Source organism: Mustelus asterias, chromosome 4 (genome assembly GCF_964213995.1).
Source record: "Mustelus asterias chromosome 4, sMusAst1.hap1.1, whole genome shotgun sequence".
Lineage (NCBI taxonomy): Eukaryota > Metazoa > Chordata > Chondrichthyes > Carcharhiniformes > Triakidae > Mustelus > Mustelus asterias.
Window position 1 is genome coordinate 98,777,518 of NC_135804.1, and position 27,304 is coordinate 98,804,821.

At 41.9% G+C, this 27,304-nt stretch overlaps 1 protein-coding gene across 1 annotated transcript; it reads right to left on the minus strand.

Moving 5' to 3' along the window:
- Positions 1–1,568: 1,568 nt before the first annotated feature.
- On the minus strand, positions 1,569–25,918 carry pdzd11 (PDZ domain containing 11). The gene is made up of 7 exons (XM_078211436.1): positions 25,755–25,918; positions 20,232–20,375; positions 14,715–14,798; positions 13,801–13,857; positions 13,031–13,129; positions 10,388–10,448; positions 1,569–3,689 (listed from the first exon to the last, which is right to left on the minus strand). Exons 2-7 carry the CDS (start codon positions 20,340–20,342, stop codon positions 3,655–3,657), a joined length of 447 nt encoding a protein of 148 aa, XP_078067562.1. The 5' UTR covers positions 20,343–20,375; positions 25,755–25,918; the 3' UTR covers positions 1,569–3,654.
- Between the last annotated feature and the right edge of the window lie 1,386 nt (positions 25,919–27,304).

The window sequence follows — 27,304 nt, forward strand, 5'->3', positions numbered from 1 at the left end:
TATTCTGTCGGTTTTGTTTTGAAATGGAAACCTACTGAATACAACATTGCCAAAATCATACTTGAATCAATTTCTGTATCTAAATGCTAGTATTACAAATTACTTAGTTATGTTTACATTGATTCCATTGTAACAAATTGCTTTAATGTAGGAAGAGTTATAGCTATTATAATTTGTCAAACTTTTGCAAAGGGTCATAATCAGTTTAAATAATAGAATTCAAACTTAATTTCTTATTACTAAACATTGTAATTTTTAAACATTTTCTTACAAGTAAAATATAGTCATTAAACAATGCTGTGTGTGTATGTGTTTTTTTAAAATCTGACACTTGTGTCAGATGGATTTCAAGAATTATCTTGGGTAATTTTGAGGGGACAGAATTAAAAGGACCTTTAACATCCAACATGTAGCTGGTCTTGATATTGTGCAAAGGGACTTATTTCAGATTTCCTCAATGTCATTTTGCATAGATGTGTAAATTCAATAAAGCATATCTTGGACTGGTGGAAGTGCTCTAACTGCAAACAGGGGTGGGGGTGGCAGCACTGCTGCCTCACAGTACCAGGGATCCGGGTTCAATTCTAGCTGTGGGTCACTTTGTGTGGAGATTGCACATTTTCCCCATGTCTGTAGTAACATGATTTTTGGTGATGTAAGCATTACTGGCAAGCCCAAGTTCCAGAAATTTGAGCAATAAAGGAACAACACAATATTTTCAAGTTGGGGTGATGTGATCTGCAGTAAAAATGGGTATTTAAGGGGAGAAAAAAAGTTTTGAAACGGTCAATCAGGTGTTTCTGCAAGCAAAGACTGATCACTGGTCCCAGTAGTTGTCTGGAAGTTCTTTCCAGAGAAATGTCAGTTATGAAGGAGAATAGTGAGATCAATGTCCTTGGGATCTCATGTCTCAGGTTTTCAAATCCAAACGCATTATATGAAGCTGATGACATTTTTAGATTAGGCAAGGAGAAGAGGCAACCTTTTTTAATTATTCCCAAATGAGTTCAAACAAAAACATGCCAGGTGGTTGAGAAAATCACCAGGCCTCACCTGGAAAGAAAGTTTTCTTTTCTCCAGCAATTTATGTTCAAATAAACCAAGTTATCTCATCAGGTTTCTTAATGGTCACTTAATGAACAAAGAACAGCACATGAACAGTGCAGGCCGATCTGGACCAACTGCCTGTATCCCTCTATTCCCCACCTGTTCATGTGTCTATCCAATTAAGTCTTAAGTCAAATAATTTCTTGGAAAAAGGCCACTTGCTCACTATCTAAAGTGAACTTTCCAAAACACAACCCATATCAGTACAAGTATTTAACATCCCAATTTTAAAGTTGTTGCACATTGGGTTTTTTTTGGTGAATTAAATTAGGGATGATTAATCTAATTGTTTTTAATTTTTGATAGAATTTTCTTTTTGTTCGAAGTTGTAGGGTGCTAAAATTTCAGGACTAGGTAAATTGCTATATTCATTCTAGGATGTGAAACATGGCATTGATGTCGTAGTTCTTAATCATTAAACACACTCATCAGTTTGACAAATTATACAAGGATACACTGGGTTTTGATTCATGTCTTTAATCCAATAACCACTTCAAATATGGCCTCGCATGCTATGTTAACAAGGTAGCAATAAACTCTAGCACACTGGAGTTTTCACTACATAGCAATAACCAGTCAGCGTCAATACCCACCCATCTCAGTCCCACATTGTGCAGTGAGTTTTTGAAATCTATGCAGTGGTGACTAATGGAGAAACAATTGCACAGTGGCTTTCAAGAGAATAAATCCCACCTTCTTGATGTTGAAGATTAAGGTCTATTCCCTTAATCAGGTGGCAGAGAGAATGTTTCCTCTCCAAAGATAGCAAAGAAACACTATTTGCCTCCAAAACTGTTCTTGATGACTTCTCCAGCCGTCAAAACAGGCCCTCAAAACCATGTTGGTATTGAGATTCTTGTCATAACTCCAGAAACACAATGGAGTTTCAAAAAGAAAACTTTCAAAAGTTAATTAGCACCAGGAGCTGGACTCAACTAACCACTGATGTAAAATATTTATAGGTAGTATTAAAGCTGCCACAAAATGGAATATTACCCCCAAGGTTTAGAAAGGCATGTTGGATTGAAGAAATCAAAATTCTCTAGCAGAGTGTTGGCTGAAGAAAAACCCAGTGCAATATTATACAGCTTCAATTTTTTTTGTTTCCAGACATTGTGAAATAAGCTCTGACTTCAAATCGTAGAAAACAAGTTATACCAGAATTTATTTCGATCTGGAAATCAAGTCAATGTATACAACAGGATCAGAGCCAACAACAAGCTAATAACATGCAAGGACAAATAAGGATTTTTAATACTGAGCATGAATCAAAGTCCTAATCATTCTCTCATACATGATTAACTGAAAATGTCTAAAACAAAAAAAACTATGTTTAATAAATGTATATTAGTTTATATTGTCCATAACATACCCCAAAGTTGTATTTACTATTGTGACAACTGTATCTATTCTATAGTCAAGAGGAAGATAAATCATGCAGTGGAAATTATCAAGCTATTTTCCTCGTTCATAGCAGAGAAAATAAGGACATGCATTTTCCTGAATCATTTATTTCACATGACTGAGGATATCCTCCCAGAAATAGTGTAGCATAGTCTTTCTTATCAACATCTTTCTCTGATTTGTCTGGTAACACACTTCATTGCAGTCACCAACCTGACCAAAGCATTTCTCAGTAAATCACAAGATTCTATGGATTGTGTTTCAAAGACTTGGATGTTCAAGAAATTTCATCACAATCCTATACATATTTCTTGATCATATGGCTGCTATCGTGTTGAGCGGGAGATCTAAAACAGGAAATCTGGAACAGGGAGAGGTTGTTCGACGGCCCCACTCTATTTGCAATTTACTGAGTGGATATTCATCTCAAGATCAACTGCCCTCTGGTGTCAGTATTAAATACTACCTCCATGACAGTGACTGTATATAACATACCAATTAAATGCAGACAACTTGCACTAAACATGAAAACCATATTCATTACATAGTTATATGGAAAGAATTAAGCAAGATCACAAACAACTTTACTGAGAAAGTCGCTCACATATTTCCAAGATATGATATTGAAGTGACGCATGGAGTTAAGTATTCTATAACAAAACGAATGAAGCCAGAAGTCTCTTTAAAAATCCTTACGTAGGATGTAATTTAAATTTTGGTCCACTATGCAATTGAATAAATATTATAAAATAGTTTCCTTGTGGACACTTAGATGGAGTTGGAGGTTTCTGGTGTTGGTGGATTTGTGACTCCTTCCAGATTCCCAAGAGAGTTACGGAACCTGGCACATGTTTGATTTTCCCTTAATGTTAGATCATTAATGTTTCCCTAAATGTAACAATTTACACTGACAGAAACTGACTGTAAATACTAGAATTATGAAATAGAAAACACGAAGAATATTTATAAATCTCAAATTTGCCCAACAAATAGAAACCCCAAATTTCAGAATCTCACTACAAATTGAACTAATTGTTGTCTGTTGTAATCAGCTGACCAGACATTTTCCAAGTACCAAACTTGCCACTTAATTTCTAAGGCACAGCGATCCTACTATATGGCTATTTATCAGCAGGGCCCCTCTTAATGAACTGTTCTTTCCTTCTGCCTGCGAAAGTCTGAAAGAAAACAGAGGAGATAAAATCTGACAATCCAACTTATGAGAATGAAGAATTCAAGTAGCTTCCAATCCTAAAACTGTGCATGCTACAAAATATTTTTTTGTAAGTTCCCCGCATTTCTCAGAGGATAGATCATTCAAGCCAGCAATGTAAAACAAAATGATACTGCATGGATAAGCTGACAGCTTAGGCTACCTGCAACAAAAAGAGAGATGCTCCTACTAGTGAAACCCATTTACTTTTGTCAGTAACAATTTACCTCATTTAGATTACACCACTCTCTCTGGAGTTTGTGAATCACCCCATTCAATAAGAGGTTGTGCTACAATATAAATGGAATACAAACATTTGCTAGCATCACTGCTGAAATATAACCTGCTACTTTCATTGTACTCAATGCAGAAAACAAAAGAAAAGCCATGCAGTTCCGCACTCTTTTTAGATCCTCATCAAGGGCTTATAGCTGGAGGGACACCACTTCACATCAAGCGTGTCTGACCAAGAGTCTCTCCCACGCTTACCGCCAGCCACTGGCATGTTCAGAAGGATTTGCAGATTGAGACAATCTGTTTGACCATGTTATGAATACACTTTCCTTGGCCATCAAGTCCTGGAGTGGGACTAGAACCCAGTGCTTCTAGCTCAGGAGGCAGGGATGTTACCTACTGCAACACAAGACTTCCTCCCAAAGCACTTTACAGCCACCAAATTACTTGTGAACATTGTAGAAAAACGCAGCAACAATATGCATAAATCAGGTTCCAACAAACAACAATATGAAAATGACAAGATAATCTATTTTTAAATTTAGTGTTGGTTGAGGAATAAATATTAGCCAGGACGCAGAAAAGTTCCTCTGCTTTTCTTCAAAACTGTGCAATGGAATCTTACACATCCATCTGTGATGGCGTGACAGGGCCACAGTAACATCTCATCCAAAATGTGACATCACTGATGCACTCTCCATACTGCACTGAAGTGTCAGCCTAGATTTTTTGCTCAAGTCTCTGGAGGGTCACTTGAACCCACAGCATACAGACCCAGGGGCAAGAATGCTACTCCCTAAGCAACAATGATACCCGTTGCAGAGAAAACTACCTCCAGTAACAATAGCGATGCAGGAACCAAATTGAAAAACACTAAAATGAAGGGGGTTGTGAACTCCAACCCCAGCAAAGTCTGTCTCCTCCAATGAGACTCAAAGGGTGGGATTTTCTGGCCTCGCTCACTCTGAAACTGGAAAATCCTGCCCAAGATCAACGGACCTTTCCATGGTCCGAACCTCACCCGCTACGATTCCTGTGGTGGGCAGAATGGCAAAATTTCGGCTAATGTATTCTTTCCTCTGTTGAATCCGCCACATGAACTAGGTCAATTTAATCTTCTCAGATTCAAACAACTGATGCGAGAAGCCTGATGGCAGATAGGAGTGTACAGGGCAATAGTGGGACGAGTCCAGATTAATAATACGAGCGCAGAGTGGTTAAACAACCAAGAAAGAAATAATCTACAGTTAGAATGAGGAATGTTAACAAAGCTCTTAATTTATGCATATACTCATTTTCAATGTATATATATATATATATATATATATAACATTTTCACTGGTTATAGCTGACAAAGGGGCTAGTTTAAAATATTAAATGAGCAAGGGTTGAAACCAAAATATCAACTTTGTTAATGTCTCTCCATTATTTAAAATGAGTGAGAGAAAGAAACCAGAGAGCAAGATATTTCAATCTAACACATACTAAAGTTACTCGAATTTGTCATTAAGTGCAGAGTGACTGAGGGCCTGGATAAATTTGGGCCACAGGATTTGTGTGGTCATGTTCATTAGTCTAACCCGATTATGCTTTTGACCAGGTCAGAAACATACTAGAACAAATAATACAGCACAGGAACAGGCCCTTCGGCCCTCCAAGCCTGCGCCGCTCATGTGCCCACTAGACCATTCTTTTGTATCCCTCTATTCCCAGTCTGTTCATGTGGTTATCTAGATAAGTCTTAAACGATCCCAGCGTGTCCGCCTCAATCACCTTGCTTGGCAGTGCATTCCAGGCCCCCACCCCCCTCTGTGTAAAATACGTTCCCCTGACATCTGTGTTGAACCTTGCCCCCCTCACCTTGAACCCGTGACTCCTTGTGTTCGTCACCTCCGACCTGGGAAAAAGCTTCCCACTGTTCACTCTACCTATGCCCTTCATAATTTTATACACCTCTATTAGGTCGCCCCTCATCCTCCGTCTTTCCAGGGAGAACAACCCCAGTTTACCTAATCTCTCCTCATAGCTAAGACCCTCCATACCAGGCAACATCCTGATAAACCTTCTCTGTACTAGTTAAGGAAAAGTCTGTTGCTATTATTTACTGGACTTCCAGAAGGTATTCCAAAGGTCGGTACAAAAGATTGAGCATAAATGATCATGCAACTAATTGGAGTCAACCTTGCAACACTGGTTGAAAATTGATTGAGGTTTTCTGATTTTATTTTAGTGAAAAATATTGTTTCCTGTCCGCTATACAAAGCATACTGTACATAGAGAAGGAAAGGAGAGGGTGTAGAATGTAGTGTTATAGTCATAGCTAGGGTGTAGAAAAAGACAGACTTAATACGAGGTAGGTCCATTCAAAAGTCTAATCACAGCAGGGAAGAAGGTATTCTCGAGTCAGTTGAAACATGACTTCAGATTTTTGTATTATTTTCCCAATGGAAGAAGGTGGAAGAGAGTATGTCCAGGGTGCGTGGGATCCTTGATTATGCTGGCTGCTTTTCTGAGGCAGCGGGAAGTGTAGACATAGTCAATGGATGGTAGGCTGGTTTGTATGATGGAGTGGGCATTGTTTATGGCCCTTTGTAGTTTCTTATGGTCTTGGACAGAGCAGGAGCCATACCAAGCTGTGATAGAACCAGAAAGAATGCTTTCTATGGTGCATCTGTTAAAGTTGGTGAGAGTCGTAGCAGACATACCAAATTTCGTTAGCCTCCTGAGAAAGTAGAGGCATTGGTGGACTTTCCTAATCATAGCGTCAACGTCGAGGGATGGGGACAGGTTGTTGGTGATCTGGACACCTAGAAATTTGAAGCTCTGGACCATTTCCACTTCATCCCGGTTGATGCAGACAAGGGCATGTCCTGCACTATGCTTCCTGAAGCCGATGACTATCTCCTTCATTTTACTGACATTGAGGGAGAGATTATTGTTGTCACACCAATTTTCGATCTCTTTCCTGTACTCTGTCTCATCATTGTTTGAAATCCAACCCACTAAGGTGGTGTCATCAGCAAACTTGAAAATCGAGTTGGAGGGGAATTTGGCCACACAGTCATAGGTGTATAAGGAGTATAGTAGGGGGCTGAGGACACAGTTTGCGGGGCACCGGTGTTGAGGATGATCGTGGAGGTGTTGTTGCCTATCCTTACTGATCTTGGCCTGTGGGTTAAGAAGTTCAGGATCCAGTCACAGAGGGAGGAGCCGAGGCCCAGGCTACGGAGTTTGGAGATGAGTTTCGTAGGAATAATGGTGTTGAAGGCTGAGCTGTAGTCAATAAGTAGGAGACTGATACAGGTTTCTTTGTTATCCAGGTGTTCCAGGGTTGAATGTAAGGCCAGATTATGGATTCTGCTGTGGACCTGTTGTGGCGGTAGGCAAACTGTATTGGATTCAGGCAATCTGCGAGGCCGCAATTGATTCGTGCCATGAACAACATTTTGAGGCACTTCATAATGATGGATGTCAGAGCCATTGGACGAAAGCCATTAAGGCACGCTGCCTGGCTTTTCTTTGGTACGGGGATGATGATCATCTTCTTGAAGCAGATAGGGACCTCAGACTGGTGTGAAGAGAGGTCTGTGAATATGCCCACCAACTGGTCCACACAAGATCTGAGTGCTCGTCTGGGTACCCCATCCGGGCCAGTCACTTTCCATGAGAAAGCTGATCTGACGTCTGTGATGGTGACCTCTCGACACGGGCTCGGTCGGCTGATAGGAGACAGAGTAGAAATACTCTGATCAGAGAGGGAAGTCTTGTGGTGCAGTGGGTAGCGCCCTGTCTCCAAGCCAGAAGCTCTAGCTTTGAGTCCCAACCCAGGGCCTGATGGCCAAAGAAAGTGTGTTTATTACACAGCTAACAGGTTGACTATCAACCTGTGAAATCCGTCCAACACGCCAGTGGCAGGTGCTTAGAGCAGGAGAGCCAGGCTTGATGTGGCATGGTGCCCCTCAAACTATAATTCTCTGGCAACAAGTTAGTGACCTGTTGCAGGGAAAACCTCACTATGAGAACAGATGAAAGTCTGCCTTATGCATCACTAGGTGCAGGAAGAGAAATAACACCAACAACTCCAATTGGAGCAATGTGACAAATAATATTCCCCAATGATCTGTACTCAAATTTTTCACCATATTTAGAAATGACACGACGTATATCCAAATTTTCAGATAACAGTATATTGGAGACACAGTATAGAAAGGAATAGGAAATTGCAAAGATACATAGATGAAATGAATTGGGGGTGGGGGAGTCTGTGACAAGTTGAGTTCAATGTGGAGGCAGTGTAGAGTCATCCATATAGTCCAGGAAAGATAAATTGCAGTATTTTCTGCATGATGGGGAAATAGAAATTGTGGAAGTACAAATCTCTAAAAGCTAGTAGACAGGAACAAAAAGCAATCAAAAAAAGGCAAAAGAAATCACGGTCTTTACCTTAAAAAGACCAGAAAATAAAGGATAGAAAATTCTGCTTCACTTCTATTAAGACTTGGTCAGACCAAACTTGTTCAGTAGTGGACATGGTACCTCAAAAGATTTTGTGGCCTGAAAGTGTATGCAGTGCAGGTTCACCAGAATGACATCATGGAGTAAAGAAATAAACTGAGGATAGGTTGCATTAACTTGGCTAATATTTCCCATGAGTGTGTAAGATTAAGGAGTGATCTAATTGCTGTGTTTAAAATAAAAGGATTCAACAGAGCAGATTACGAGAATCTATACCCTTGGCTAGGAATCCAGGACAGGAGAGCATATTAATAATTTAGGCAGGTCATTCAGGACTGAAATCAGGAAGCAGCTCTTTTTACACAGGATAGTCGACATCCGGAACTCTCCCACAAAAGCTGTGAATGCTCGAGCAGCTAGGTTGGCTGGATGGGTGGTTAGGGATGCAGAGCGACGCCAATAGTGTGGGTTCAATTCCCATACCAGCTTAGGTTATTACATAGACATAGAAAATAGGAGCAGGAGGAGACACTGGGCCCTTAGAGCCTGCTCCACCATTTATTATCAGCCTGGCTGATTATCCAACTCAACAGCCCAATCCCGCCTTCCCCCCATATCTTTTGATTACCTTCACCTCAAATACCATGTCTAACTGCTTTTTGAAAACATTCAATGTTTTGGCCTCAACTACTTTCTGTGGTAACGAATTCCATAGGCTAACCACTCTATAGGTGAAGAAATTTCTCCTCATCTCTGTCCTGAACAGTCTACCCCATTTCTTCAGACTGTGACCCCTGGTGCTGGATATCTCCACCATCAGGAATATCCTTCTTGCATCTACCCTGTCTAGTCCTGTTAGAATTCTTTGAGATCCCCCTCATTCTTCTGAACTCCAGCAAATACAATCCTAAACAACTCAATCTCTCCTCATATGTCAGTCCCAGGAATCAGTCTAGTAAACCTTTTCTGCACTCCCTCTAGAGCAAGAACATTATTCCTCAGATAAGGAGACCAAAACTGCACACAATATTATTGGTGTGGCCTTACCAAGGCCCTGCATAATTGCTTCAAACCATTCTTGCTCCTGTACTTGAATCTTCTCACCGTGAAGGCCAATACACTATTTACCTTTTTACTGCCTGCTGCTTACCTTCAGTATCTGCTGTATGAGGAGACTCAGGTCTCATTGCACATTCCCCTCTCCTAATTTATGGTCAGATAGTAAACTGTCTGCCTTTTGCTACCAAAGTGGATAACATCACCTTTATCCAAATTATACTGTATCTGCCAATCATTTGCCCAAAACTCAACTTGTCCAAATCACATTGAAGGATCTCTGCATCCTCCTCACAGCTCACCCTCCCACCCAGCTTTATGTCATCTGCAAATTTGGAGATATTACATTTAGTTCCCTCATCATTTACATAGCGAATAGCTGGGATTCCACTGCCTGCCGTTTGGAAAAAGACCTGTTTATTCAAACTCTGTTTCCTGTCTGCCAACCAGTTTTCTATCCTTCTCAATACACTACTCCTAATCCCAAGTGCTTTAATTTTACATGTTAAGCTCTTATGTGTCGAAAACCTTCTGAAAATCCAAATAACACATTCACTGGCTCCCCCTCATCAACTCTTCTAGTTACATCCTTGAAAACTTCCAGTAGATTTGTCAAGCATGACTTCCCTTATTCATGATGCCTTCTCAACCTTGCCCCTCACCTGAGGTGTGGTGATCCTCAGGTTGAATCACCACCAGTCAGCTCTCCCCTCTCAAAAGGAAGAGAAGCCTATAGCCATCTGGGACTATGGCGACTTTATCTTTAATTGAAACTTAGATTGTTTGATTTGTGTCAGATAATGTTGTCAAGGGAGATGGTTCAAAGGCAAATAAATGAGTTTGAGATCAGCCACAATTTAATTATAAATGGCAAACAGGCTTGATTCTAAAATGTAAAATAATTAGGCTTCTACTTACTGTATGGAAAATAGCGGACCCTCATTGTAATTTCTTTGGCAGATTTCAGGATCTCAACAGCCTAAAGAACAGAAATAAATACAACTCAACAAGAAAACTTGGAATAGAAATGGACAGATGATTTCCCCCCCCCCTCACAGAAACAATGTTTTTTTGCTATAATAAACACAGTTTCAACCAGAACCCATCCAATGTTAGCATTCTGTCCAATCATCAACTATTTTAAAAATAATAACTGTCATCTATGTTCCCCTGAACTTTAATCCAAGTTAAATGCTGCACAAATAGCTGGCGTTAGTCTCTGTGATCAGCAGGCTCAAAGTACAAAACTGAAAGATCAATCATGGATAGGACACCCAATTACCATTTGCTGCCAGGACCATATACTGGTCACTAAGGCATATCCTGAATTGGTGTTTTTTTTAATTTATTCAAAGGATGTGGGATTCGCTAGCTAGGCCAGCATTTATTTCCATCCCTAATTGTCCTTGAGAGGTGATGATGGGCGGCCTTCTTGAACCACTGGAGTCCATGTGGTGTAGATACATCCACAGTGCCGTTAGGCAAGAAGTTCCAGGACTTTGCCCCAGTGACTGTGAAAGATTGGCGATATATTTCCAGGCCAGGATGGTGAGTAACTTGGAGGGTGCTGGTGTTCCATGCATCTGCTGTTCTTTTCCTTCTAGATGATAGTCATTGAAAGTTTGGAAGGTGCAATCAAAGGAGCCTTGTAATCTTGTCGATGATACACACTGCTGCTACTGTGCACTGGAGGTGAAGAGTGTGAATGTTTATGGATAGGGTTCCAATCAAGTGGGTTGTTTTGCCCTGGATGGTGTCAAGCTTCTTGAGTGTTGTTGGAGCTGCACTAATCCAGGCGAGGGAGAGTATTCCTGACTTGTGCCTTGTAGATAGGCTCTGGGGAGTCAGGAAGGGAGTTAATCTCTGCAGAATTCATAGCCTCTAATCTGCTCTTGTAGTCACAGTATTTTTATGGTTGGTCCAGTTCAGTTTTTGGTCAATGGTAACCCGAATGTCAAGGGCTGATGGTTATATTTTCTCTTGTTGGAGATGGTCATTGCCTGGCACATGCGTGCTGTGAATGTTATTTGCTACTTGTCAGTCCAAGATATTGTCCAAGTTTTGCTGTATTTGGACATGGACTGTGAAGAAGGGAAAGGGTTAACGTTTTTTGTATTCAATGTATTTTGTACCTAAAGGGTTAATGTATTCTGTACCTAAAAGCTTGAACTTTGTACTTAGAATGTATCACAAGCATAACCCTTCATTATGGCTAATTCCCTTGTTTATACTGCTTCTGACATTAATACAAGTTAACTTTTATTCTTATAACAATAGATAGTCAAATGTAAATGTAAATGTGAATGTGTTTGCAGACTTGCAAGTCTTACCTTTTCAACAGGCTTGTGTGGTAAATGTAAACGGAAGAAAGCATTACAAGATGTGGAGTGCGATACAGCCGTTTAAAGGACACCCGCTGGGGCAGCTGCAGTGCACTAGTATCTTCAAAGGGGGAGCCACGGAGAACAGGAAACCACAGCCTGCTTCATGACCTACGAATACCAGATACCTCTGGTTTATGGTCAAGAAGCTATAAATGTATTTTTAGTTTGTAGCTGGTCTGGAAGCTTGCTTCGTGACAAGCAGTTGTAAATTGTATTTCTGAGTCGTGACTGGTCTGGGGTTGATTCGTGACCAGTATTAGAAGCCATGCTGTATATATATCCCCACTTTTCTGTGTTCAGGGAGAACTTTGGCTTCCGCTTTCAAGAGGTCAAGTTCTCCCGCAAGCTTGTGAGAATAAAGCCTACTCTATTTTGACTCATACCAGTCTCAAGAGGTATTTTTTACCGACTACAGACTGCTTTAGTTCCTGAGGAGTTATGAATGGTACTGAATGTTATGCAATCACCAGCAAACATCTCTATTTCTGACCTTATGCTGAATGGAAGGTCACTGATGAAGCAGCTGAAGATGGTTGTACCTGGGACACTACCCTGTGGATTTTCTGCAGTGATTTCCCAGAGCTCAGATCATTGACCTCCAATAACCACAATTATCTTCCTTTGTGTTAGGTTTGACCTTAACTGATGGAGAGTTGTTGTCATCATCTTTTCTACCCCCACAACACCCCCACCACACACACCCCGGTCAGAACCTCATCTCCATTTTAAATGGGTGACCTGTTATTTTTAAACAATGCCCTCTTGTTCTAAATTCTCCCACAAGAGGAAACATCTTCTCCACATCCACCCTGTCAAGACCGCTCAGGATCTTATATGTTTCAATCAAGTTGCCTCTTACTCTTCTAAACTCCAGCCAAACACTGTCAAATGCAGCTTCCATGTCAAGGACATGTAGTTCAGCCCTTTTGGCCATGTTTGGACTAAGGCTTTAATGAGATGAGAAGCTGAGTGGCCCCAGTAGAATCCAAATTGAATATCAGTGAGCAGGTTATTGCTAAGCAAGTGCCGCTTGATTGCACTGTTGATGACCCCTTCCATCACTTCCATGAATTTTCAAAATTCATACCCCTTATATATTTAATCTTAAAACATTGACATAACATGCCCTTATAGAGGTTCTAATTCTATACCTTTGTGTGCTGACTCTGGTACTTGCCTTACTATGTTCTATATCCTGAAAGTCAATGTCATTCACAGCAAGGACCTGGTCTCCCTCCTGTAGTCCTGCATGATCTGCATCAGAATCAGGTATCACCTATGGTAAAAGGCAATTGACCAGATGTTTATGTTAGTATTCAAGAATATGCACACATACATGTAGCCATTCTTAATGTAAAAATATTCTCAACTTTCTTGGTCTTCTGTGCTGTACTGACTTTGCAGCAAGTCAACAATTAGCCTTTGTTTCAGTCAGAAATGGTGCAGAGGAAGGGAAAGGGAGAATTATTTTGTGTGCATGTTAGATCTTCTACTCCATCCTAAAATGAAGGTGCATTGTTGGCACGATTCCAACTGCAACAGCTTGGCTTTTTCTATTTGTCACCAAAGCATTCTACCAGCCTTAGAGAGTGACACTGCTGATTAAGTGCTGAATTAGGAAAGCTGCATTCTATAGTGTCATGATCACTGGGGTAGAATTAAGACTGCCCAAGTTCATTTCACATTGGATCCCTAAAGTCAGCAGACAAAAGAAATGTCCATCCATCAGCCTGAATTGGATTTAAACACAGAAGGTCAGTACTTTAAAAATTTGAGTTTTTCAGAATTCATCCAGTCTGCCACTTGAATATTCATTACTCTTTGGCTAACAGTTTGCGGACCTATACTTTGGAATTACTCAAGCAATAAACTCCAAGAAGCTAACCGGAACATCATGTTTACCAAGTGCACACAAAGCCATGACATATTTAAGCAAAGAAAATGAACCTTCGATATGAAGATGCCAAGCTGCGAGGCCTTTCCCCCTCGGATGTTGAATCCAAGCTACAGGAAACAAGAGTATAAAGTTTGAGGAACATCTAGAATTATAGAACTTCCAACATTGCGTTGTGTTAACCTTCAGGTAAAGATGTGCCAAATAACCCATGCCAGCCAGAGCAAGTGCTAAATTAGCTTCTGCGCCACAGGCCAGTCATTTACAACACCAAAATTCGAACCAATATTGATTTGCCCTTTTTTAAAATTTGTAGCAAATCATTTCAACTTTGGGCTAAACTCAGAAAAGTTGACAAGCAGATGTATTTTTCAGCACTTATTTCCTTTGTCCCATGTCAACTCAACCAATTGACCACTCCAAAAAAACCCAGCACACAAAATTGGAACACTATTCAAAGGAATTTAGCATCAAATATAGACAGTTTATCTCCACTGGTAACATAGATGAGGTTGCTTCAAACTAATTTAATTTAGAAGAACCCTTTTATAGTCATCAGACCAGTTTGGAATTCTGTTCCCATTAACTTATTAAATTCACTGTGCCAACTGATAAATGGAAAGCATACTTTGTGGATGGGGATTCTCACAGAAATTCCTTTCTTACTCCTTTTAGAAAAGTTGACCAATCTTGGATTTGGTCAGGAATTCATTGCCTGTGGAAATCACAGATCAAACCCCTCCTACCACTCTTGTGGTGCAGCCATTTACAAGTCAAAACTTTGTAACTCATTAAATTACTTTTTAAACTGATTGAGAATACAACTCTTAATAGGCAAAAAAAAGCCACCTCTCACAATAAAATTTACATTAAAGATAAAACATTGGGTCAACAAAAGACAATGCACTCAAAACTTAATAACTTCCTCTAATTTGCAAAGGCATGCTTGGAAATGAAGGGTCATTACCTGAGCCCCAGAGGGTTTCTTCAACTGGATTATTCGAGGCAAGAACTGGGTCAGCTCATTGTTGTAATCTGAATGGTGTAATCTCTAAAGAATCAATGAAAAATCACTTCCAAAATTTTGTATATTTTTGAACACATATTCTGCATTCCCTGAAAAGTCCAAATTCAAGTTCATGCCTGGTATGTTGCGCCTTCACTGAACAGAGCACAGCATTCTTAAAATACCACCCCACAATTGTTAAGCAGTTCACAGTTGCGGCTGGCTTATTTTATAACAAATGTTAATATTTGCTTTAAATTTGATTCTTAAAGAAAATTACCGCATTTTCATAAATTATCTTGTCTGCTTAATTATTTTGTATGTTTGGTATAAGTGCAGCTTACCAGCATCATTGCTCTAGACTGGTTCACTGATTGAGTTACTAGCTCAGAATTATTCCTTTTAGTGAAAGCAAATATGGCAGAATACAAGCAACCTTTTGAACAATATAATTCACATAAATAGCAAACAGAGAAAAAAGTTCACATATCAAATACTTGTTAAACAACTGCAAAGTTCTCTTAAACCCATCTCCTCTAACAATAAGTGCAAGGGACTCACGGATTTCTTTGTCTCTACAATCAGGACCATCTGACCAGCTGCTTCTGTCTTGTCCCTCCCCTTCACTAACCCACCAGGTCAAACTTCCTCTAAACTTCCCTGAACTTTCATCTTACTCTAGATTCTCTCACATCTCCCAATATGCTGTTTTATGATCACTTTAAAGACAAAACATTCAAAGAGAAATCTGAATACTCAATGGTGAACTGAAAAAAAAATCTCCACAGGGTTTCAAGTTTAAAAAATATCTTTACTGTAAAGATAAATTTAAAAACACACACACCACTAACATGACAGACTTATGCTATACATTCAGTTCTACTTATTATTTCTACTCTGCACTGCTTGCTTTCTGAGCAAAGATCCAGATACGTTAAACTAAAGAACCTTCTACCCCCAAGCCCATCAATATGACAATGTGGCATACTTTGGGATGTCCACAAACAGGAATTTAAATTAATTATTTTAGCAGCAGAAAATAGATTCTGTAATTCATATGGATAAACTGTATTGCTACCAGAGGTTACTACCCTTTCTCCAGAATATTCACCCCTATCAAGGAATTTCCTTGCTGACCAACCATCCCTAATCTTTTCATCTGGGAACTACATATTTAATTTAAATCTTTTATTCTAGTAAGTGGCTCTATCACAAGTCTAGTGATTGGTCATCTATTGTTCAAGTGCTCCCACTGTGAACTCTAACCTTACTGAATAGGCACAAGCCAGTGAGTTGCATTTTCTTTTATACATTTACGGAATGTGCGCGTTGCTAGCTAGGCCAGCATTTATTGCTCATCCCTAATTGACCTCGATTAGGTAGTGGGGAGCTGCCTTCTTGAACTGCTGGAGTGCATGTGGTATACTTACACTCATAGTGCTGTTAGGGAGGGAAGTTTCCTTTCAGTATCAGTGGAAGTTTGACCCATTGATAATGAAAGAATGATAGTTCCACGTCAGAATGATTAGTGGCTTGGAGCAAACTTCCAGGTGGTGGTGTTCTCATACATCTGCTGCCCTTGTCCTTTTGGATGATCGTATGATGAGCAAGGCTATGAGCTCAGGGCATGGATGGGACTGGGATATTATAGCAATTACTGAAACATGGCTAAGGGAGGGACAGGACTGGCAGCTCAATGTTCCAGGACACAGATGCTATTGGAAAGATAGAACAGGAGGTAAGAGAGGAAGGGGAGTTGCACTTTTGATTAGGGAAAACACCACGACAGTACTGAGAGGGGATATATCCGAGGGTTCGGCCACTGAATCTATATGGGTTGAACTGAGAAATAAGAAGGGGGAAATCACTTCGATAGGGTTGACTATAGGCCCCCAAATAGTCGGCGGGAAACTGAGTAAATATGTAAGGAGATTACAGATAGCTCCAAGAAAAATAGAGTGGTAATAGTCGGGGATTTTAACTTTTCCAACATTGACTGGGACAGCCATAGTATCAGAGGGTTGGGTGGAGAGAAATTTGTAGAGTGTATTCAGAAGGAATTTCTCATTCAGTATGTGGATGGCCCGACTAGAGAGGGGGCAAAACTCGACCTCCTCTTGGGAAATAACGAAGGGCAGGTGACAGAAGTACTAGTGAGGGATCACTTTGGGACCAGTGACCGTAATTCTATTAGTTTTAAGATAGCTATGGAGAATGATAGGTCTGCCCCAAAAGTTAAAATTCTAAATTGGGGCAAGGCCAATTTTGATGGTATCAGGCAAGAACTTTCAGAAGTTAATTAGGGAAGTCTGTGGGAAGGCAAAGGGATGTCTGGTAAATGGGAGGCTTTCAAAAGTCTGTTAACCAGGATTCAGGGTAAACACATTCCTCTTAGAGTGAAGGGCAAGGCTGGTAGAAGTAGGGAACACTGGAAGACTCGGGATATTGAGGCCCTGGTCAAGAAGAAGGAGGCACATGACAAATAACAGTGGACCCAGCACCCAGAATCCCTTGAAGAGTATAGGGGGTGTAGGAGTAGAGTTAAGGGCGAAATCAGAAGGACAAAAAGGGGACATGAGATTGTTTTGGCAGATAAGGCAAAGGAGAATCCAAAGAGCTTCTACAAATACATAAAGGGCAAAAGAGTAACAAGTGAGAGAGTAGGGCCTCTTAAGGGTCAATAAGGTCATCTATGTGAGGATCCACAAGAGATGGGCGAGATCCTAAATGAATACATCTCATCAGTATTTACTGTTGAGAAAAGCATTGATGTTAGGGAACTTGGGGAAATAATGTCTTGAAGAGTGTACATATTACAGAGAAGGAGTTGCTGGAGATCTTAAAGCGCATCAAGGTAGATAAATCCCTGGGACCTGATGAAGTATATACCAGGACATTGTGGGAGGCTAGGGAGGAAATTACTGGTCCCCTAGCAGAGATATTTGAATCTTCGACAGTCACAGGTGAGGTGCCTGAAGGTTGGTGGGTGGCAAATGTTGTGCCTTTGTTTAAAAAGGGCTGCAGGGAAAAGCCTGGGAACTACAGGCCAGTGAGCCTCTCATCTGTGGTGGGTAAGTTGTTGGAAGGTATTTTGAGAGACAGGATCTACAGGCAGTTAGAGAGGCAAGGACTGATTAGGGACAGTCAGCATGACTTTGTGAGTGGAAAATCATGTCTCACAAATTTGATTGGGTTTTTTGAAGGGGTAACCAAGAAGGTAGATGAGGACAGTGTAGTTGATGTTGTCTACATGGACTTTAGCAAGACCTTTGACAAGGTACTGCATGGTAGGTTGTTGCAGAAGGTTAAATCTCATGGGACCCATGGTGAGGTAGCTAAATGGATACAAAATTGGCTTGATGACTAGTGGTTGTAGAGGGTTGTTTTTCAAACTGGAGGCCTGTGACCAGCGGTGTGCCTCAGGGATCGGTGCTGGGTCCACTGTTATGTGTCATTTATATTAATGGTTTGGATGGGAATATAGTAAGGCATGGTTAGTAAGTTTGCAGATGACACCAAGATTGGTGGCATAGTGGACAGTGAAGAAAGTTATCTCGGATTGCAACGGGATCTTGATCAATTGGGCCAGTGGACTGACGAATGACAGATGGAGTTTAATTTAGATAAATGCAGGTGATGCATTTTGGTAGACTGAACCAGGGCAGGACTTACTCAGTTAATGGTAGGGCGTTGGGAAGAGTTACAGAACAAAGAGATCTAGGGGTACATGTTCATAGCTCCTTGAAAGTGGAGTCACAGGTGGACAGAGTGGTGAAGGCGGCATTCGGCATGCTTGGTTTTATTGGTCAGAACATTGAATATAGGAGTTGGGACGTCTTGCTGAAGTTGTACAAGTCATTGGTAAGGCCACGTTTAGAATACCGTGTACAGTTCTGGTCACCCTTTTATAGAAAGGATATTATTAAACTAGAAAGTGTGCAGAAAAGATTTACTAGGACTTGATAGTTTGAGTTATAAGAAGAGGCTGGATAGACTGGGACTTTTTTCTCTGGAGCGTAGAAGGCTGAGGGGTGATCTTATAGAGGTCTATAAAATAATGAGGGGCACAGATCAGCTAGATAGTCAATATCTTTTCCCAAAGGTAGAGGAGTCTAAAACCAGAGGGCATAGGTTAAGGTGAGAGGGGAGAGATACAAAAGTGTCCAGAGGGATAATTTTTTCACACAGAGGGTGGCGAGTGTCTGGAACAAGCTGCCAGAGGTAGTAGTACAGGTGGGTACAATTTTGTATTTTAAAAAGCATTTAGACAGTTACATGGGTATAGAGGGGAAATGGGCCAAATGCGGGCAATTGGGATTAGCTTCAAGGTTAAAAAAAGGGAGGCATGGACAAGTTGGGCCGAAGGGCCTGTTTCCATGCTGTAAACCTCTGTGACTCTATGATAACAGTTGTGGGTTTGGAAGGTGCTACTTAAAAGAACCTTGGTGAATTTCTGCAATACGTCTTGTGGATGGTACACACTGCTGCCACTCTGGTGGAGGCAGTGAATGTGTGTGGAAGGGGTGCCAATCAAGTGGGATTCTTTGACCAAATGGTGTCAGGTCTCGTGTGTTGTTGGAATTGCACTCATCCAGGAAAGTGGAGAATATTCCATCACTTCTTTACTCAGAGAGTGGTGAATCTGTGGAATTCGCTACCAGAGAAAGTAGTTGAGGCCAAAACATTGTGAGATTTAAGAAAGAATTAGATATAGCTTTTTGGGCTGAAGGGATCAAGAGATATGGGGTGGTGGGGGAGGGGGGGGGGGGAGGGGTGGCATGTAAGGTGGGCTCAGGCTATTTAATATGATCAGCTATGATCATAATGAATGGCAGAATAGGTTTCAAAGGCCAAATGGCTTACATCTGCTTGTATTTTCTATGTATGTTTCCAAGGGGCTCAGCATCTACACCAATAGGTCGCCTGAGATTCCCCTATGTATCAATAAGGTTGCCTCTCATTCTTCTAAACTCCAATGTGTACAGGCTCAACCTACTCAACTTCTCCTCAAAAGAAAATCCCTCTAAATCCGGGATCAACATATATGCCAATATATTTTTTCTTAGATAAGGGACGAAAACTGTTCACAGTATTCCAGTTCACTCAAAAGATAAAGTTATCAAGTCGGGGCATTTTTGGCTGTATTACGCAGTACCACAATGGTAGATGTCATGAAAAAGTTAAAGTTTATTTATTGGTTAAAAGTAAGGCTTACATTAACACTGAAATGAAGTTACTGTGAAATTCCCCTAGTTGCCACACTCCGGCGCCTGTTCGGGTCAATGCACCTAACCAGCACGTCTTTCAGAATGTGGGAGGAAACCAGAGCACCTGGAGGGAACCCACACTGACATGGGGAGAACATGCAAACTCCATACAGACAGTGAACCAGTCCTGGAATCGAACCTGGGTCCCTGGCGCTGTGAAGCAGCAGTGCTAACATGCCGCCCTCTAGCACAGCCAATAAACAATAGTTACCTCCTGTACTGGGATCCATGCAGGTGGATTCTCATATGGTGGCAAAAACACGACTGGATATTGATAGTCATCATAATTGCCTTTTGGGTCCACGTATACCCGATTCGACATTGGGTTCCTTCAGAGATTGTAGGCTAGTAAAATCTGCAAAAGTAAGTCCATAGACTGCAGTGAATGTCTAATATTTTTACTCAATATGAGAGGTCACAACTATAACACGAAATTGCGAGATACAAACTAGAAGGGCTATTCAGTCTACTTTAGTTTGTTCATCGAGAAAGACCCTACAGTCCACTCATCACTACACCAAGATGCTTCTAATGATTTCAGGTTTTTTGCTTCCACTGCGTCACAAGATGATTAGAATACGAAACCTACACAACAGTGTAAAGAGAAATAAACATCCCAATTGGTCATCTCAGAAATTTCAGAAGGCAAAATTCAGAAACCTGCATTTTATAATCGCACCTTTCACAACCTCAGGATGTCCCAAAGCACTTTACAGTCAATGAAGCAGAGTCAGTTATAACATTGGAAACACTACAACTAACTTGTGCACAGCAAGCATCCACAACAGCAATGTGATAACAACCAGATAATTTGTTTCTGTGCTGTTTATTGCGATAATAAGCCAGTATTCTTGGCAGCACAGTAGCTTCACAGCTCCAGGAACCTGGGTTTGATTCCCGGCTTGAGTCACTGTCTGTGTGGAGTTTGCATATTCTCCTCGTGTCTGCGTGGGTTTCCTCCTGGTGCTCTGGTTTCTTCCCACAGTCCAAAGATGTGCGGGTTAGGTTGATTGGCCATGCTAAAATTGCCCCTTAGTGTCCGTAGGTTAGAGGGATTGGTGGGTAAAGATGTAGGGATATGGGGTAGGGCCTGGGTGGGATTGTGGTCGGTGCAGACTCGATGGGCCAAATGGCCTCTTTCTGCACTGTAGGGTTTCTATGATTTCTTGCACCATTGTTGATCTATTATCTACTCAAACTCCACTATCCCAAATTACATACTGTACATGTTTTACAAGTTTCTTGCAGCTGTTTGAACAAGACTGCCAACTAGGAAGGTAACTTGTTATCTAAAATAGTGTGCACAGCCTGTTCCTAGCTATCATAAATACCCATGCAAGTGCTGTTCAATTTTCTATTCTCTTGCTTGGGCACATGCTAACTTTAAGTTAATTTCATTAACTTTTTTTCATATGGCTCGGGTTAATGATCTATTCAACAGCTTCAGCTGACACAGTGAGAATGGCTGTGATGCCACCAGGATTGGATCTCTTAAGGCAGAAGATCAGCATACAGGAGATTGTGAAACTGTTCTGAATCTATCCAGACGACTGCAAACTTCATCCAAAGGTCTCAATTCCAGTATCACCTGAGCATTAGTCTGTGTTGTGTTAAACCTGTGAAAAGAGTCTTTTGTCTACGGGATTGGTTTGATTGGAACACATTAGATGTATTATATAAGGGTTAAAGTTTATTTATTAGTCACAAGTAAGGCCTACATTAACATGGCAAAGAAGTTACTGTGAAATTCCCCTAATCGCCACAGTCCGACACTTGTTCGGGTCAATGCACCTAACCAGCACGTCTTTCAGAATGTGGGAGGAAGCCAGAGCACCCGGAGGAAACCCACGCAGACACGGGGAGAACATGCAAACTCCACACAGACAGTGACCCAAGCCGGGAATCAAACCCAGGTCCCTGGCGCTGTGAAGCAGCAGTGCTAACCACTGTGCTACCATGCCACCCATTATACATTATTGTGGTTATTTTGTAATTTTGGTTGTTTTGTATTGAAAACAGTGATTGTTAATTTTTTTAAACTATACACGTTAAGTATGTTCTTAAATAAACTTTGATTGATAAAAGCTCCAGAGTGGGTCATTTGAATCATACCTGAAGTGAAACACATCATGCTTATCCTAACCATATTCAAGAGGCAAAACCTATGATCCAGGCAGACTCCATAAAACACTTTGGAGTTTCTGATCTGAACCATAACAAGATGAACTGACTTGGATAGCGATGGTCACAATTTGTGTTGTTCCTCATGTTCCATCTGTGAAGCAAATGCCAACATCTTCCCCGGTCTGGCCTCAAGAGGTTGAGTGTTGAACAGATTTTCCATGGACTTCCTTATGCAGGTCATTTCTTAGGTTGAGATTTAAGACAGGAACTGCCTTTGTTGATTTATACTGTGGCTGTGACACAGTGTGGGCTACAGGAATGCTGCTGAAACTCCCCAAAATCGAGTTTCAGCAGCATTCCTGTAGCCCACACTGTGTCATAGCCACAGTGCTGTGTGAAACTGGTTACAACTCCATGATCAATAAATAAATTCCATGTGCACCTTGGGAGATCTAATCAGCTGTCCATGAATAACTCACAATGGGCTCCCAAAGGGGTTCAGACCTCTTAACATATATAACAGTGATCTTCCTCCCACAGCACTTCACATATACTGACAATTTGACCCTGGCTTTCCAGGCTAAAGAACATTAAGACATTGAAAAAACACTCACTGAATCTAGAAACCTATTTGATTTGATTGTCACATGTATTAATATACGGTGAAAAGTATTGTTTCTTGCGCACCATACAGACAAAGCATTCTGTTCATAAAGGAAACAAGAGAATGCAGAATGTAGCGTTACAGTCATCTCGGGTGTAGAGAAAGATCAACTTAATGCGAGGTAGGTCCATTCAAGAGTCTGATTGCAGCAGGAAAGTTGGTTAGTATGTGACCTCAGACTTTTGTATCTTTATCCCCGATGGAAGAAGGTGGAAGAGAGAATGTCCGGGGTGCATGTGGTCCTTAATTATACTGGCTGCTTTTCCGAGGCAGCAGGAAGTGTAGACAGTGTCAATGGATGGGAGGCTGGTTTGCCTGATGGATTGGGCTACATACAGAACCTTTTGTAATTTCTTGTGGTCTTGGGCACAGCAGGAGCCATACCAAGCTGTGATATACAACCTGAAAGAATGTTTTCTATGGTGCACCTGTAAAAGTTGGTGAGTCGTAGCTGACATGCCAAATTTCCCTAGTCTTCTGAGAAAGTAGAGGCATTGGTGTCAGCATGGGGGGACCAGGACTGGTTGTTCATGATCTGGACACCTAAAAACCTGAAGCTTTCGACATTTCTCCTTTGTCCCCGTTGATGTAGACAGGGGAATGTTCTCCACTACACTCCCTGAAGTTGATGACTATCTCCTTCATTTTGTTGACATTGAGGGAGAGATTATTGTCATCACACTGGTTCACCAGATTCTCTCTCATTCCTGCACTTTGTCTTGTCATTGTTTGAGATTCGACTCACTATGGTGGTGTCATCAGCAAACTTGAAAATCGAGTTGGAAGGGAATTGGGTCACACAGTCATAGGTGTACAAGGAGTATGGTAGGGGGCTGAGAACACAGCCTTGTGGGGCACCGGTGTTGAGGATGATCGTGGAGGTGTTGTTGCCTATCCTTCCTGATTGTGGTCTGTGGGTTAGGAAGTTCAGGATCCAATCACAGAGAGATGAGCCGAGGCCCAGGCCACGGAGTTTGGAGATGGGTTTTGTAGGAATAATGGTGTTAAAGGCTAAAGTGGAGACTAAGACCAAACATGTCCAAGACTATTGCTTCAACCTTGCACTTGAACAACTCTAAGGCCAGGGAAGAACTTTATAACCAGTTCTGTGGCCAACCACTCACACACGACCCCATGCCAAAGTACCTATGCATCATTCTTAACTGTACTTTGATCTACTGGCTACCTCCAAGATCAAGCGAGGACTGGATCTTATATGGAAACTGACAGGTGCCACCTGGGGGCAGCAGAGCAAACACACTACCTCACTCACCCTGCCCTACCCAACAGCAGATTACAGTTGCTCAATCTGGCTCAGGAGCTGCCACACAAATGCTGTAGATATCCACCTCCAGGAAGTCATCAGGAATAGTTCTAGAATGTTGAGATCAACACTTGTTTGAGTGGCTTCCTGTGCTAATAAACACTGAATCTACTGATATCTGCAGGGAAAGAAACACCTCAAAAGGTGCACGGGCATGCTACAGAAACTCTCCAAAATCACCTGCTATGTGAAAACCCTATAACAAATCAAAAGCATGATCAACAACTGACAGCTAAGAAAGCACCCCCACTAACACAGCAGCAAAAAAAACCAAACACACTCATCTAAATCACAGTCAGCTCTGGAACAAACTCCTCACCCTACATTAACCTGATGACAGCCACGCCTCTCAATGGTGCACCTCCTAGTTGACTGCAAACAATAAATATTACTTATTCTTGGAAATCATCATCCATTTTGGAAAAGGCAAGAACCAGAAGGGTTCATTATTAATTTAACAGGAGTGAATAACACTTTGCCCAACTCAACAGCAAATAATAAAACGGCATTCATCAAATGCTGCTATTCCTAGATTTTGCATCCTTAGCCAGTTGCCTCTGCAGGCTGGCTCTTTTATTACCCAAAAGCAGAAAGTGCTGGGAAAACGCAGCAGATCTGATAGCATCTGTGGGGAGAGAACAGTTAACGCTTCCAGTCTAGATGAATCTTCATCAGAGTTGGCATCTGCTCTGAAACCAGGAGAACTGGAAAGCATTCTCCAGCTCTGACAAAGTGACTTAAAGTTTTTTTTAGGTTTATTTATTCGTGTCACAAGTAGGCTTACGTTAACACTGCATTGAAGTTACTGTGAAAATCCCCCAGTCGCCACACTCTGGTGCCTGTTCAGTTACACTGAGAGAGAATTTAGCATGGCCAATGCACCTAACCAACACATCTCTCTGTGGGAGGAAACCGGAGCACCCGGAGAGTGCCACAGGCACAGGGAGAACATGCAGACTGCGTAGACAGTGACCTATGCCAGGAATTGAACCTGGGTCCCTGTAGCTGTGAGGCAGCAGCGCTAACCACTGTGCCATCATGCAGACTCAAAAGGTTGACTCTATTTTCTCTCCACAGATACTGTCAGACCTGTTGAGATTTTCCAGCATTTTCTGTTTTTGTATCCTCCATTCCTACATCGACACTAGTTCAAGAGGAGTGTCCAGCAATCTGGTGATTGCCCCCAATGTTGTTTTTAATAGTTCGTTTATCAGTAGAAAATATTGGAAAAGCAACCTTCATTCCACAGCATCTCCTGCCCTCATCAGAGCCACAAGCTTTTATATTGAAAGTACTAGACACAAATCCAGTTCATTCACAGGCAGCAGGAGGCTTTAAAACGCTGCGACTGGGATTCAGATTTCTGCCGTCAGTGATCACAGAACAGTGCGGGGGGGGGGGGGTGGTGGCGGATAGAGCCGGCTCCAGGCTCACAGCCTCAACCCCGCGGGAGGGGGAGAGAGACAGACAGCTCAGTTTATCCATCAGGAAGCTGGCGGATCTCCGGGAAGGCAGGCCGGCAGCTCGGATCACCCTTCACCCTAGCGGCACCTGGCGCATCCAGAGCCCCATCCCCCCCATCAGCGCAATGACAAGGCCCCAGCCTCAGCCACGACCTTTACCTCGGCCTCTGACTGCAGACCCCCAATTCGCCAGCGCCGAACCACCGAGCAGCAAACAGCAGGCCCCAACTGCCGGCCCGTAACCAATGGAAACCAACCACGTGACTCCAACAGCAGGGAGGTGATCGTGGAATTTAAACCGGAGAATGCAGATGGGCGTGGTCACGGAGAGGGGGGTGGGGCCATGAAGGGGCGTGTCTATTAAGGGGCGGGGTCCTGCAGTGAGGGGCGGAGCCATGGGGAAAAAGGGCTCACGCATAGTCTGAGATTGTGTTCCCTGGCTCTCGGTGTCATGATGTGGAGATGCCGGTGTTGGACTGGGGTAAACACAGTAAGAAGTTTAACAACACCAGGTTAAAGTCCAACAGGTTTATTTGGTAGCAAAAGCCACACAAGGTGAGTGGGAATTCTGTTCACAAACAGAGTTTATAAAGACACAGACTCAATTTACATGAATAATGGTTGGAATGCAAATACTTACAACTAATCAAGTCTTTAAGAAACAAAACAATGGGAGTGGAGAGAGCATCAAGACAGGCTAAAAAGATGTGTATTGTCTCCAGACAAGCCAGCCAGTGAAACTCTGCAGGTCCACGCAACTGTGGGCGTTACAAATAGTGTGACATGAACCCAATATCCCGGTTGAGGCTGTCCGCGTGTGTGCGGAACTTGGCTATCAGTTTCTCGGTGTCACCAGGAAGGAGAAACATCCTGTATACATCTCTACCCTCATGGCAGTAAGAACTCATAGAAGCCCAACAGTGCAGAAGGAGGCCATTCGTCCCATCGTATCTGCACTGACCCTCCAACAGACCATTTTATTCAGGGCCTATCCTTTTTTACCCAGCTAAAACCAACACATATTGGACACCAAAAGGCAACATTTGCACAAAACTGGAGCACCAAGAGGAAACCTACTCAGATACGGGAAGAACATGCAAACTTCACGGAATGAACTCAGGTCCCTGGTGCTGTCAGGCAGCAGTGCCAACCGCTGTGCTGCCCCAAGTTTCAATGAGATCACCTCCCATTCATTGAAACTGGAGTTTGTACATTCTCCCTGTCGGCTTCCTCTGGGTGCTCCAGTTTCCCCTCAGTCCAAAGATGTGCAGGTTAGGTGCACTGGCAATGCTAAATTGCCCCTTAGTATCTCAAGACATGTAGATTAGATAGATTAACCATGGCAAATGTGTGGGGGTTACAGGGAGAGAACCTGGGTAGGTTAATCTGTCAGAGATGGTGGATGGTCTCCTGCATAGTAGGGAGGCTATGAAATGGGATTAGTGTGGATTGATTTTGATGGTCAGCATAGACATGGTAGGCTGAAGGGCCAGTTTCAGTGTTGTATGATTATAAAACTATGAAACGAGACACGAGACTTTTTTCAGAAATTACTGACTGAAAAATGTATTAGTATGGCATGGTAATCAAAAATTACCACATTCATTTGTATTATAAACTCTGGCAAGATGCAATAGACAGTCTGCAGTCGTTGTTTGGTTTGTTAAAGCGTTTGTGTGGAGACCACACCAAGAGGTTGAAAATGCTGG

What these genes read in the sequence shown, in the direction of transcription:
- pdzd11 (XM_078211436.1), bottom strand. Translation starts at nt 20,342, where the DNA reads ATGTCGAATCGGGTATACGTGGACCCAAAAGGCAATTATGATGACTAT. An exon ending in AGAAACCCTCTGGGGCTCAG is followed by an intron (nt 13,858 to 14,714) that starts GTAATGACCCTT and finishes TGTTTCCTGTAG; the next exon opens with CTTGGATTCAACATCCGAGG. An exon ending in AGGATATAGAACATAGTAAG is followed by an intron (nt 10,449 to 13,030) that starts GCAAGTACCAGA and finishes TCTGTTCTTTAG; the next exon opens with GCTGTTGAGATCCTGAAATC.